The following is a 15,251-nucleotide window of genomic DNA, read 5'->3' as shown; positions in this document are numbered from 1 at the left end:
ACGTTAAAACCAACCAAGAAGCTGCATTTGCCGTGAAAATAAAGAAAAATTAATTATTCTGCCATTTAGTAAAACTTCAATATGAATTTTATATTAAGAAGGTACCATACTTTTGAAATGTAAATAATAAATAAACCATAATTTCCTAGCACGTATTTGAGGTCTCCTGCCTCATCAGTGGATGGCCTATTTAAGGTGAAATGGACAGCCTTTGGCGTCTGAATATTTGGAAATTAGATTTACCAATAAAAAGTAGCTTATTTTTTATTTAAGGTACTATGTACATGATTTATATGTTATGAAAATAGTTATTTTTGTTGTCTATTGAGAATATTTTTCATTAAAGTAATAATCATCTTGGAGTTATTTCCCTTCTTTTGGAATTAGATGTTTTTTGTTTTTTTTGTGTGTGTGTGTTACTGTTCATGAATGTTCGTGACTAGAAGACATTTATAGACAATGCCTGCTGTCTAGTCCCATTCACTTTTGACAATAAAATTGTTTGAAATTGAAATAGCAATGTTTATGAATTTTATGTTTGGAGAATATGTAGCATTCGGAAAGAGTTGCTTCTGCATTTTTTATACTCTCTACAAACATTTTTTGTTTTTGAGAATCAAAAGAAAAAACATTGGAAATTCTTTATTCCTTAAATCTGTCAAATGATGCCTGAATCTACCACAGCATGGGCTCACCTTCCACATAATCACACACCATGAAGTCAAATATGCGGTCTCTGCAATTAAGAAAAGAATACACTAGTCAGGAAGTTTATTTATACTGGTACATTTTGGAAGTATATGTATAACGACTTTCACTGGACTTGACTTCATTCGAGTCCATTAAAATAGGAATTTAAACTTTCAAGGGATATGAATTTATAATCGTGTCTCTTTTTTAAAAAAAAGAAATATATATATCTTAACCGAAATGTTGCTTTAGAATTGCAGTGGGCGTTTAACGTATTAAATTAATATCTATTTCATCTCAACATATTACCAAAAGATTAAATATAAGTTACATCAAAACAATTGAAACTCAGAAAACTACTTAAATAAACCAATGGATCTAGCTGATATTTTTTGGAATACAAATATGGGAAATGGTTCTGGTAAGTATATAGTTTCGAAGGTCTAATGTACGTATCTTTCTAACATCATTAAAGTAAGTAGAAAGTTAGTTTTCTTTGTTAATGATCTATTAGAAAAACGAAGATTTATGTCTGCTGAAAGTTTTATTTGAAAAATATGATGTTGATATTACTTTTTAGAATATCATGGCCTTATAATGCCTTACGAAGGCACTGGAAAACAAATCTCAGAGAGCAAAATAATGTACCAACAGAGATTTCTTCAAATAAAGTGATAAACTTCATGTAAAATAATGACAAAGTAACGCAATATTTTAACAAATTATCATTACTCCAATATAAAACAAAACCAACTAGTCAAGGAAAGTGGGGGGACGTTTTACAATTGAATAAATTTGTTGAAACATGGCAAACTTATTTAACATCTCCTAGACCTATTTCTGATGATACTAAGCTTCAGAATTTTCATTTTAAGGTATTGCGTAATATTCTGTATACTAATGTTAGATTGATGAAGATTAAATTATCTGAAACAGGAAGGTGTACCTTTTTGTGAAAATGGAAGGGAGACAATATTGCATTTATTTTGGGACTGTTGCTGTGTTAAGTCTTTTTGGTCCTCCTTTTTTAAATTTGATACAAATAAAACATGGCCTCGTGGTAACTTTCAATGACCAATCAATTCTTTTTGTGGTAATGTTGACAGATGGGAATATGACATAAGTTTTCTTTTGTTACTATTGAGATATTAAATTTAAAAAAATACTATTTTTAATCTACTGTTGAAAACAAAGGGAGAGAATTTCAACTTTTGTTATGGGTAAGCTGTATCTATCTTATTACAAAAAAAAAATAGAAGAAGCTGGGCTTTACTCTTACGCTGTAAAAAGAGAGAGAAAATTGGAAACAAATGTAACTTTCTTATGGATGTAATTCAATGAGAAATTAAGCACAATATCCATTTTGCATGAAGACGTCCACATGCATGTATGGATCTATAAGTACAGTACCATAGTAATCAATTATGCAAATAACTGTATACTTATTGTTGATTTGGACATGTATCAATATATCGCATGTTGTAATATTACATATGATTGAATAAAAATATATATTAGAAAAAACCTTGGGTTTGTTAAAAAGTGAAATATTTCAAAAAGATACATACATTGGGCCGTTAAACGTTTTGAATTTATTAATATTTTTTATTTTCGTTTATCTTTTGCTTTATTGCGTTATAGTGTCATGTTTGTCAATTTGCATTAACACGTCTTACAGATTGTTGAAAGGTAAACCAGTGGGTGCGTGCATAAGATCGTTGTGTCGGTTTATATCCAGCTGGTAAATGATATCACAAATTCGAATTGATGTTATGAATAAATGTACTTATTATATTGATAAGTCCAATTGATGATATCACTTAATTGATTGGTATTGTTATGTTTTGAAAATTGAGAAAATAATCGCTTTATTTTTGTTAATTTTATTTGACATATGGTTTGATACCTACTCGTGATCGTTGTCATGGACACTGATCCATCCATGGATGTTTTGATTATCATGATGTGTTGTAAAGCTTAAATCCCCGTCAAATCTGTTCACAAACCCAGTATCAGTACAGTCATTTCTTATTAGACCTAAATAAAATACATTATTAGATAGAAATAAAAAAAAACAATAACTTTGATAATTTTGAAACATGGCCCATATATGACTTCAATACGATCTGCAGAACCCCCCCCCCCCCCCCCTTTTTTTCTCTTTCTTTTAATACTCTCTATATTCTATAAAAACAAAAGATGTTTAAAGATGCTCCACCGCCGACAGAGCATAAACAATACTTATCATTTGAACAATAATTGTGTTTAATCGTGTATTTATATGTCTAATTAACACAAAAAATAATATGAAATAATTTATTTTGCTTTCGGTGCATGCGTAATCAATACATCATTCCACATAGGACATAGTGCCACGGAATTTTTTCGGGATGCAATTAATTATTTTTAACATCTTGAAGTAAAATTAGAAGGTCAAGCTTTTCAATGGTGGTAATGGTGTTAATTAAGTAACTTTTGTAATTGAAGAAAATACTAAATCATCTGCTCCTGCTTTTGATAGTGAAAAAATACTGTTTCTCAGCGGTGGATCATCTTTAAGAGTACTGTTGATATAAAACACGCCAGTCTTTTAACGTGGACACCAACATGGCATTTGGTCAGACTTTTATGTGCCATAACAGGGTGGAATTTTTTATGCGTTATTTTTCTTCAGTAACCCATAAGATTTGATGAATTATGGTGTGAAAATTACTCAAATAGACAAACATGCATGATCCCTTATAAACATAAGATACAACACAGAATATATGCGTTGTAAAATTGATATTTTTCATGCTTAATGTATGTTCAGATGAAAGCACAACTGCAGAAATCACTCTATAATTATAGATATATATAAATATATATAAACTATATAAATATCATGGGCATTTTTTGAGGTCCGTATGGTGTTATATTGCCAGCGTAGAATAAATAATGACCGCGGGCGTAGCCCGAGGCCATTATTTAAAATTCTACAAGGGCGAAATAGCACCATATGGACCGAAACAAGAGTCCTTGATTTTTATATTAGGAACATGTATGTCGTTTCTTTAGCAAATATAAAAAAATCTCTGGTGTGGACATTAATTACAAGAAAAGCATTGGTTAAAGAACGCCACCCCGAAGAATGCAGCGTTTGGGCAGTTAATTTCGCAAAAGGATATTAACTCGATGTTTCTAAAAAATGGAAACACCAATTCCAAGTTAATATGCTATATAATGAACGTCACATGACCATGTATACGCCAATGAAAATAGTGGAAAATCAGCGCATAACTAATATTTCGTAATAACTCTGCAAAAATGTGAAATGAAATCGTAGACCACAACGATGGTCTGACCGTTTGTACTCATTTCACTGTATTGTAGATGTAAATATAATGATTTTGGGAGTACTGGCAAAATTATTTTCAGCTCTTATTTGTAGTCGTAAAATTATTGTACATTTTGTAATTCTCAAAATGATGGTAACTTTTGGTTGTGAATAAAATGTCAAAAGCCCATCTTTACTCAGAAAATTACGACAAGTATAACTTTAAATTGAAACTACATGTATAATTGGAAAGGGACATTTTCTGTCAGTTTTTGTAAAATAATGATATTGTTAAAATCGCAACTGGAAACGTTAAAAATAAATGCGATATTCCTTGAGTAATAATGATATAAAATAAATCAGAATTTTATAAGACGTATCATAAACATAATAATGTAAATATATTTATAATTTTTGAGATATAAGATGAAGTGTATAGGATAAAAACTTTATAAAAATAACTACTGAAATTTATAGGATAGCTTATATTTTTTATTTCATATTTTAAAAACATTTATTTATACACTTAGATACTAGACATCAAACCGATGATAACATGTCTAAACTGTTCTTTAGATATCGAATTTTATCCTTAATAGTACATAAATGAGACATCAAATAGGGAGGAGAGGGAGGGTAAGCACAATACGATGAAATAAAATGATGTGATACAATATTGATAGTCAAACAAAGATGGCGATCGTTAAAAAAAGTCTTTTCTTGTGACATGATGTCTGTGGTATTGACCAATGAAAATTGACCTTTAACTTATGACTCGGATGTTGATACCATATATGGCGGGGGCGCGAAAATTCAAACTGGTTAAGTGGTATGCAGTTTACAAAAATACGTCTGTTGTTACAAACCTAAATTTATTACATTTTACGATGAAAAAAATGTTATGGTTGCAATATATGTGATATTTTCCACCCAAGTGAAAATATCAGTTTTGATATTTTCACTCAATATTGACCACAGCATTTACAGTGAAAATACCGTTTGGGAATTTTGTTTCAAAGGGTATTTTATTTCGTTTACTATGAAATACAAATGATTTTAAAAATCGAAACAATGATAAAATTATTATTTAAATCTTTTTAATCAAATTTCCACTTTGGTAATTTACTTCACATACGATATTTCATAAGCCAAATTATATAAAATATTTTACCTAGGGTTTGTAAATGTATGTCATATAACTCACCTTTCATCTTACAACACTGAAAAGCCCACACTCTGTCCTCATGGTTGTTGTCATGGCGACTTCTAACGCCATTGATGAACCCTTCATCAGGACATTCGAAGTCAAATGCTTGGTCATAGCCATTTACCCAGCCTGGTGGTGGGATAAAACATCATAAACTCTCCATAAACCACAGTGATAATGAACACCTACACGCAGATAACTGTAACTGATGTAAAGTAACTGATATAGATAAGGAAAGAAAATATGCGCATCCAAAAGACTAATTTTCCTTATAACAAAACGGATTTCCACCATATGTATTAAGATAAATAATCGGAATAGGCAACCGTAGGTAGCGTATAACCACTTCTGTCAGTTCTTGCAGTTTTTTAGGATTTAAGATGATAGTTCGTGTCGCATTGAGTAATAATTTAACCATTTTCGGTTAATGCAAGTATATTAGACGTTCTCTGATCAGGATAAATACCGACCGTTTAATTGAATATCTTCGCCCTAAAACCATTTCAATGAATTTCCCTTTAAGTGTACCGAAAGTATTTGGTCTATCTTTTGATCTTGACAGGCATATTAAAAATATGGAAATACGATCAGTTTCTTTTCATCTTAACTGTAGGCTTGTGCATTGAAAATATTGTTCATTTCAACATTTTAGAAAACTGTTTTTTTCATATTGGTAAATATTAAAAAGAAGCTGGAATTTTTTTTTAAAAATATGTACTTGTCCATTGGCAGCCATAGACTGGTGCGACAGCAGGATAACATCCCATCGACCATATTCTGTCCTCATGGTGGTTGTCATGGTGACTGTGAAGATGGCGTAACGTAGTGTTTACGGCGCATGAAAAGTCCATTTCGTGATCATAACTATCGACAGTGTCGACAAGAAAGGCAGTCGCCACAGAGAGACCAGCCAATAGGATGCACACCACAACCTGTACATTTTCATAAAATATATTAAATTTTTGTATATTATAAGGTAGACTAAGCTAAAATTTCAGTTGTCAAAGTCAATGATGTTCGCCGGTCGGTTTTTTAAAAATGTATGTTAAAAATAATGCCAAGGAGATCATACGTATGATGTTTGAGAATGGTCCCTTCAATACTTTCTGGAAAATCCCGGTAGTTAAAATTCTATCCTACCACCCTCAATTGTTCAAAGCTAAGGTATTCCTTTAAATAAGTTAAATATCAGTTTAAAAGTGATTAACAATCGAATCCATCCAACACAACGCTTTATTGAAGCCTATTACCATGGACGTTTAAGCTATTGATAGTGCGCATGCATGTACAACTAAAAAGATCAAAAGTTCGTATGCATCATGGCTAATTATATGTCTTAATATTGCCGCCTTAGTTTTGAGTTATTCATAATTTTTGACCAAATATTCAAGGAAACGAGTGCAGCATGTTCGAATCACGTGTCTTTCATCACCTAACCATATTATCATGTTTACTGGTATCTATATCAGACACTTCCATCATACGTTTGACAGGATTTGATTTTGTAAAAACATCTTTAAAACCATTGAGCCTTTTAGATCTTTGTATTAAAAATACAAATGGCGGTTACTCAAAATGGCATATCAAATAGCTTAGTTGTTACTAGGATAGGCTTTTAGATATCACTACATTTGATAACTTCAGTTGATAAGTTACCATCAATCATGATTTTGAATTGTAGTTATCTCCGTTTGTAGGTGGTGATGAGATGTATGTCGTGAAAAAAAAATTTGTTTTATCAAAACTAAAATGCTTTGAAAATTACATACTTAAATCATAGTAATTGCGAAAATTGGTACAATTTCCTAACTTTAAATATTTCAGCCTTTTTACTTAGAAATGTTAAGATTCTACAAATCTTAATAATCACATTCATTACCCCACTTTGATAAAATAACAAAACACATTAATTCAATAGATTTCAACAAATGTGTACCTTCATGTTGTAGAACCCTCCAAGACGTTGTGTATTCCCGAACTTGTGAGAGGACGAATGTCCAGCCAAACCTTGTAACACACCAGGAAGTGTAGATAGGCAACCCCACCGTACAATTGGCTGATTAGTGTTGGAGATAGGGCTAGCAAGTCTCGTAATGCAGTAGCATCCGGTGCACTTGCTGGATATAAACAAATTCTTATATATCTTTGACATAATAGTAACAAGTTGTAAATATGCTGTATTTCACCGTTGGCTGTGTCCATTTAAGTACGAAATTATTACTTTCATTTTCAATTCTAGAGAATTAGCAAAACAGCATGAAAACATACAGGTGGGTGATAAATTATTTGGTAAACTTGAATTTCACCGAGATTGACCTACACATACAGGATACTTGACCTTTTTTCCATTCCAATTTATCAGAGTTAATTTGTTTCACTCAGTCACTACAGAGCATGTAAAAAGAAGACATTTGCAGTAATAAATGATAACAGTACATAAAATTCATATATAAAACACCTTATCACAATACTACAAGTAGAGCATATACACATAATAAGATTTAAAAAAAAAAAAACCCATACCATTAACCCCTTAACTCCCAGATACGCCAAACTACGCCAATAACGTGTCGGTGTTGAACAAATCGTCATAACTCCCTTATTTTAGGAGCTATCGAGATACTGATTATATCTGCTAAAACTAGAGATAACATGTAATCATTTTTGTTCTTATAAAATTTTCATTTAACAATGTCTTCATGATGTTTTATTGAGTTTAAAAAAGATGCAGACTGAAAAACGGAACATTTTAAATTGATGACGTCGTCTTTCTGTCGCCGTAACATTCAGTGCACGGACCCGATATTGAATCCCTTGCTAATCAAAAAGTACTGAAAAATAATGCTTGAAATTCATACTGTTGATAACTTCGTATCCCAATTTTATATTTATCTTGCAATATCTACAAACATATTTTTCAAAAACAAAGATTTCATCTAAAAAGTACGTGTGATGTGTGGTTTTACGCGATACATAGCAATATGTGGTCAGTTTTAACCATTTTTTCTCACCAATCTGGCATAACTTATAGATACGATGAAGTTCAGGAAAATACTGAACAATATACACAAATTTATCATTCATAACATACCATATTAACAATACAACGACTCCATAAATCAACAGATGCATCCACGGAAAATTGCTCAGTCCCACGACTTGACGTTGATCGGTTTCACAAGCACCTGTGCGAAACCGATCGACGACTTTACCAGAACACACGGATAATGGTCCTCAATTTTGCAGTTAAAAAACTCTAAACCCTTACGCAAAAATGTCAAGAAACATGTTTACAGTGATTTCTTTTACTGTATTCAAAAAAATTAATTAATTCAGCAAATAAATCTTGCCGACGACAGATAAAACTATTTATAGTAACGGGGATTTCCCCGGACTTTCATTTCTAAAAGTTACATGTATTGAAGCACACGTGTCCGACGCCGATTATTTTCTATGGTGGCCCGCATGTTTATAGCTAAATTGTTAGTATTGATTGACTAGGACATCTTATGAGTGACACTGTCATAATCACTGAGGACCTAATTAACATGGTTGTGTTATCAGCCGATATACATGTTGATCTACTGTACGTACGTGACACATGTACAATGTGCATGCGTGTAAGTATGCTGGACACGATGCGAAGTTTCCTGAACACAAAAATACGAAACATACATTGTACCTAATATGCCGTAACCCCCATCGTAAATATTAATTTGTATCAATACCAACAGAACTAAACACATATATACATAAGCTACATGAACATGCCGTGTAAATATAAAAAAAACCAACATTGTTACGATAGATCGATCTATACCCATAAATATTTTGTGGATTGGAATACTAGATTAACTTCAAATACTGACTATGATATCTTATCTTTATTTTGAATATATGCATTTTGTTTGATATTTAGAAAATTACTGATTACAAGTAATGGAAATAAACAATTCAAGTGTCAATGACAAAATATATTAGATAATCTATAATGATATTTAATATCCAGATCATTTTTTTATATTTATTTTTTTTTAATATGATTCTTCAAATTTTACTGAAATGAATTTGTTCTTCAAATACAAACTAGAAATGTCCTCCAGGAGGAGGTCAACTAATTAATCCAGTACAGTTTAGCAAAAATAGTCTATTGACATGTAAACAAAACATATGAAATGAAAACAAAGGAATCTATGTTTTGAAATTTTATAGGGATCCTGACACAAACACAAAGTTCTATATTTTTTTTACCAATTCTTCAAAAAGTGTTCCAATTTGGATAGATCATGCTAACTTATGTAGTGAAAGTTGCAGAGATACAATCATTTAGAATAATGACACCTTCCATATACATACCTATACATATGCATCATGTATAGTACAGATAGATTCAGTATCAATAAAAATTCTGCTCTTAATCTCAAATCAAAGATTGACACATGCAATGTACTATTTGCACTAAAAACATTAAAAATGCAGGTTGTCTGACTGATCATACAAATAAGTCCACTGAATCTTATACATCATCTTCTTTATACTGCATAAAAATTATGCATTTACATGTAATCCAAATTATGGTTTTCTGATGGGAAGTGACAGGGCAACTTGAGCAGAGATACAAAATGTATAAACATATTTTGCCTGTAAAGTTCTTCATGCTTCAATTGACACAAATGTAAAATATTATGCTCTGTGATAGAGATACTATTGATATTTGTCCAGAAAAAGATTAGGCTAAAATTGTACAAGTATGTTACACAAATGTAGGGAAGTTAATTTTAAAATTACAATTTGGAAAGGGGTCAGATGTATTTAACATAACCCTGTAATGAGATTCAGCATTTTCATCAGGTCTTTCTGCTTTCTTTATTAAAATAATGAATTGTTTCTTGTTGAAATAATACATTTTTTTATCTTTAGCAAATCATTTGTAAAAAGAGCATATGTCAGAAAACAATGTTCAGATACATGTTTATGGATTTATTCATAGCTATATCAAAATTGCACATGTAGTAAAAGTGAAGTCAATTCTTTGGAATTGTTATCACACAAGTATGACTAAACAAAGACCACATACGTGTATGACAATACATAACATATATACAGGTAGACACTGCAGTGATATATGTGTGTTATGTACTGACCATATTGTAGATACAATAAAGTGTCAACAGATATATGTGTGTTATGTACTGACCATATTGTAGGTACTCTGCAGTGTCTACACATATATGTGCATGTACTGACCATATTGTAGATACACTGTGTGTCTATACATGTATATGTTTTATGCATTGACCATGTTGTAGATAAACTGCTGTGTCTACACATGAATGATACGCTGCAGTGTCTACATATATGATTCATAATTAGTACATGCAATGCACATGCTTATGTAGGCTTATGTAGAAACTGTAATATGGTCAAGACATAACATTCATATATGTCAAAGATATGAATCATATATGTAGACACTGCAGCGTATCATTCATGTGTAGACACAGCAGTTTATCTACAACATGGTCAATGCATAAAACATATACATGTATAGACACACAGTGTATCTACAATATGGTCAGTACATAACACACATATATCTGTAGACACTGCAGAGTACCTACAATATGGTCAGTACATAACACACATATATCTGTTGACACTGCAGTGTATCTAAAATATGGTCAAGACATAACACACATATATCTGTAGACACTGCAGTGTATCTACAATATGGTCAAGACATTAGACATATACATGTGTAGTCATTGCAGTGCATCTACAATAGAATATGGTATATACATAAAACATACACATGTATAGACACACAGTGTATCTACAGTTGGTCAAGACATTAGACAAATACATGTGTAGTCATTGCAGTGTATCTACAATAGAATAGGGTATATACATAAAACATACACATGTATAGACACGGCGGTGTACATGTATCTACAATATGGTCAAGACATATCACATATACATGTATGTACACACTGTATGCAGTGTATCTGCAATATGGTCAAGAGTCAATAACACACAAGTATGTGCATTACATGTAGTCCGCTAAACCTGTCTATAGCATTAGGCTTCTTTTTTATTTTGCCAAATATATAGACACAAAAACATTTATTAAAAAAAAACCTAACAATATAGACAGTTTTACAGACTACATTACATGGTATCTACAATATGGACAAGGAATACATCGCATATACACATATATGTACGATGCATTTTTTTTTGCAAATGTATATAGATGTATATCTGGGAAAAAGTGAGGGCTTCTACCATAATATATATATAAGGTAACCAAGCAATATAGAACTGGACATAGAACACACAGATAATAAATGATTAATATAGATTGTTTGTATTTCTATCAAATATAGAATATGTATATGCGTTTTTGTCTTTAAAAAAATAACATGCAAATTATTATGAGTACATGTACATGTAGAATACACAAATTTTGTCAAGAAAACACAAAAGCTGTCTGCTAGTCTTTTACTCTGTATTCATTTATTATCTTGATGGATATTGATACTTACATACGTCCTTACATGACCCTGGCTGTTAATAGGACGTAAAAATAAACAAACCAAACCAAAAAGCAGTATACTATGAGAGTACCGCATTGCATTTTTTAGGTCATCTGGTCATAGACACATTGACAGTGTGTATTATCATGTTTCGTCCGTCGTCGTGCGCCGTGCGCCGTCCGCCGTGCGTTAACTTTTCACATTTTGAACATCTTCTCAAGTTCTACCAGTACGATTTCACTGAAACTTGCATGAAATGATCCTGACATGGTCCCGACAAAGTGTTGTTATTTTTCGGGTCGATCCGAAATCCAAGATGGCCACCAAAGCCCCCATCTTGAAAACACATTTTGAACTTCTTCTCAAGTTCTACCGGTGCGATTTGGCTGAAACTTGCATAAAATGATCCTGACATGGTCCCGACAAAGTGTTGTTATTTTTCGGGTCGATCCGAAATCCAAGATGGCCGCCACAGCCGCCATCTTGAAAACACATTTTGAACTTCTTCTCAAGTTCTACAGGTGCGATTAGGCTGAAACTTGCATGAAATGATCCTGACATGGTCCCGACAAAGTGTTGTTACATCTCTGGTTGATCCCAAATCGAAGATGGCTACCACGACAATATATCTAATTAATTTCCTACCAAGTGGCACCATATAAAATTAATTTTACTATTGCCAAGGTAGTCAGATGACCGTTAAGGCCCTTTGGGCCTCTTGTTATTGTGTACAGATATATATTTAGATACTTCATCTAAACATCTTGATAAATATTTGTAAGCCAGCTTGCTACAATGACATACAGGTTATGATGTTGGTTTTTGGCGTTCCAAAAAATTGAAATGATCTGAGTATGAATATAAATATTTAATATTATAAACAGTAACATGTCAAACAAACGATTTTGCAACACATTACATTTTTTTCGATATTTTAGTCAACTGGAAGCCCGTGAAAATGGTTCTATCAGTGTAAAATCGCATTTTTCCGTAGTTTATATTTTGGTTGCCATGGTAACATTTTTTACGCAAAAGATTAATGATTTGATACCAATTCTGAACACGTTCTCTTTTGAAATTAATACGAAAAGTAAAAGATCACCAAGCCTGTTAAATATAGAACAAACTTTCTCTAGATGAAGCAAGACAGGTGAAACACTAATTAAGCATTTTCAAAAATCATCGGTTTTTAATTTTGTTGGTAACCATGGTAATATTCAAAATTAAATTGAAATTATGGCATTCGATAAAATTTTTAACCCTTCTGCAATAATATACTTGATTGTTAGGTTGATAAATTGACATCTAAATAACTTTCATTGTCTTAAGAGTTATAAATGTAAGAAACTTTAACTTTTTTGTAAAAGTCCAAAATTTCGGTTGCTATGGTAACGTAATTAATGTGAAAACACCATTTTCCTTACAAAATTTGAAAAGGTTGTGATCTTAAGTTTCTAAATATATATGGGTTGATTACCAAAAATATTGCTGCAAAAGGGTGAAAAATCACTATGAAAGAAAATGTCAGATTTTCGAGAACTCTGCTAAAAATTCTTGGGAGTTAAGGGGTTAAGCTTGATACCAATTAAGCAGGTTTCTATCATTTATCAAGTGTCACTGGCAAACTCAAGAAATCAGCTAAATTGTTAATCAATTTAATTCAGACACAAACCAGGTTGAAATATTGCTGAAATATGATACCTGGCAGCCTGATCAAAAGTGCCATAACTAGGGTTTCTGTGTTGGTTATATCAACTCTAACCACGTCAACATAGTTATGAACAGGACTGACTAGGCTCCACACTGATATTACTAAGTTCAGTTATACATAGATATATGATAGTACGTACTATACACAGTTTACTACAAGTAAAAACATATATGTATTTCAAGCTGTCTTGCCTTCTTATAAAGCAGTTCCTTGTAACCAGAATTCATATTTGTAGGGTGGCGGATTTTGCTTTGGCACCTTTTGTTTAGATGGTGTGTGCTCGTCAGTGACATCTCAAGAGCATTCCGTGCACCCAGTACATCGTCTACATCATCATATAATCAGGGCATCCAGTAGACCCCTGACAGTATGTTTTTGACTCTCAGAAATCGGACTTGACTCTTGAGTTTGAAGCACATTTCTATTTGTCATACGTTTTGACTCTTCAAATTTCTGTGAAATCGTGATTTGACTCCTGAATCTGCTTAAAGTCAAGGGTCAATTGGATGTCCTGTATAATGTGAGCCATGTGGAAAGGATCTCCTAATATATATCCTCATTAAGTCAAAAATTATTGTAGCTTCTAATGGTTACTTTCTTCTTATTAACAAATCTTAACACAATATCACGACTCTTCTAGGATGTAGCTGTCATGCTATGGCAGTCACTATGACCACAGTGGCTTATAGTAATATGGTTTTAGAATTAGTGAAGATAATATCTATCAAGGAAGGGTTTTAGTTTGTCACAAAACATGTCGGTTCTTAGAATTTCCACAGCAGATGGTTATCAGTGCCTTGCTCTTATCTTTTCTCAAAATGTCAGAGTTCATATCACCTGCATAGATAAGATAGGTTTTTTTATACAGTTTCTTAAAAAAGGGTTCTTTATATATGCCTTAAATACACCATGTTGTTTTTAATTTAGAATTTTATAACAAATTGACTCTATCTTATCACGTTCAAAGTCAACACGCCTTTTACTTGGTCGATCGACTCTTGCAAAGTATCATTTTATTACCCTCACAAAAAGAAAGATTGGTAAGTTTCTAGGGAATTTTCATTTAGCAAGTTACAAGACCAGATCAATGTTACATTATTGTGATGAAGAAGAAATTCCATATTTCAAAAATGTGAAAATATGAAAACCGACGATTTCAAACGTAAAAAGGTAATATATGGGAGTCCAGAAGACGGAACAAGTGTAGTATTCACGGTAAGTCAATAAGTTTTGCGAATCTACAAAATTCTCAATCTCGTTTTACATTTCCATCTTGAAATATAAAAGCTGTTTCTGAATGGTTGCTGGCCTACCTTTCTCCTGTAGTGTTTTCTTGGCTGCATGTGAATATTACATAATGACAACATATGTGCATTATCTATGAGTTTTTGTCCAGTTTGCAAATGCACTATTGCTGATAAAGATACAAATAGTCAAATACGTGAATGGATACTTACAGTCGTCAGTTTCTGGTTTTGACGTCTAGCATTAAAGCCCGCCGTGACCTATGCCCATCACCAAGGATAATACATTCTTTTTGCTCATCGTTATGAGGGTAAGATATATAGAAATGATGATTCAGTCTACATTGCCCATTTCATATGAACTAAAAAAATAATATACAAATTTCCTATATACTGTATGGAGTAACAACAAACAAATTGTGATATATATTCAATACAACTAACTGAGTATAAATCATAGCTAATAGAAACATTATTTGTAAATGAAAATAGATAATGTTACGAGGACTAGATTAGGGTAAATACTTCTTTACTGTTCACTTTT

General features: G+C 32.1%; 1 protein-coding gene across 3 annotated transcripts; it reads right to left on the bottom strand.

Annotated features, from left to right (window-relative positions):
- Positions 1-627: 627 nt before the first annotated feature.
- Positions 628-14,960, bottom strand: LOC138316168 (hemagglutinin/amebocyte aggregation factor-like). 3 transcript variants are annotated; one of them, XM_069257727.1, is made up of 6 exons: positions 14,921-14,960; positions 7,150-7,330; positions 5,932-6,145; positions 5,211-5,342; positions 2,601-2,727; positions 628-736 (listed from the first exon to the last, which is right to left on the bottom strand). In XM_069257727.1, exons 2-6 carry the CDS (start codon positions 7,153-7,155, stop codon positions 676-678), a joined length of 540 nt encoding a protein of 179 aa, XP_069113828.1. In that variant the 5' UTR covers positions 7,156-7,330; positions 14,921-14,960; the 3' UTR covers positions 628-675. The 3 variants fall into 3 exon arrangements, with proteins under 3 accessions (XP_069113828.1, XP_069113826.1, XP_069113827.1); XM_069257725.1 differs by lacking the exon at positions 14,921-14,960 and adding an exon at positions 14,777-14,859; XM_069257726.1 differs by lacking the exon at positions 14,921-14,960 and adding an exon at positions 8,305-9,103.
- Positions 14,961-15,251: the final 291 nt, after the last annotated feature.

This window comes from Argopecten irradians, chromosome 2, assembly GCF_041381155.1.
Source record: "Argopecten irradians isolate NY chromosome 2, Ai_NY, whole genome shotgun sequence".
NCBI classification, from domain to species: domain Eukaryota; kingdom Metazoa; phylum Mollusca; class Bivalvia; order Pectinida; family Pectinidae; genus Argopecten; species Argopecten irradians.
The sequence above is the reverse complement of the archived record's forward strand: the minus strand, read 5'-3'. Positions and strand labels throughout refer to the sequence as shown.

Excerpts from the sequence above, each read along its gene's own strand:
- LOC138316168 (XM_069257725.1), bottom strand. The coding sequence starts at position 14,838 with ATGCACATATGTTGTCATTATGTAATATTCACATGCAGCCAAGAAAAC. Across the intron at positions 6,146-7,149 it reads GAGGGTTCTACAACATGAAG|GTTGTGGTGTGCATCCTATT; the intron begins GTACACATTTGT and ends GAAAATGTACAG. Across the intron at positions 5,343-5,931 it reads CTATGGCTGCCAATGGACAA|GCTGGGTAAATGGCTATGAC; the intron begins GTACATATTTTT and ends TCCCACCACCAG.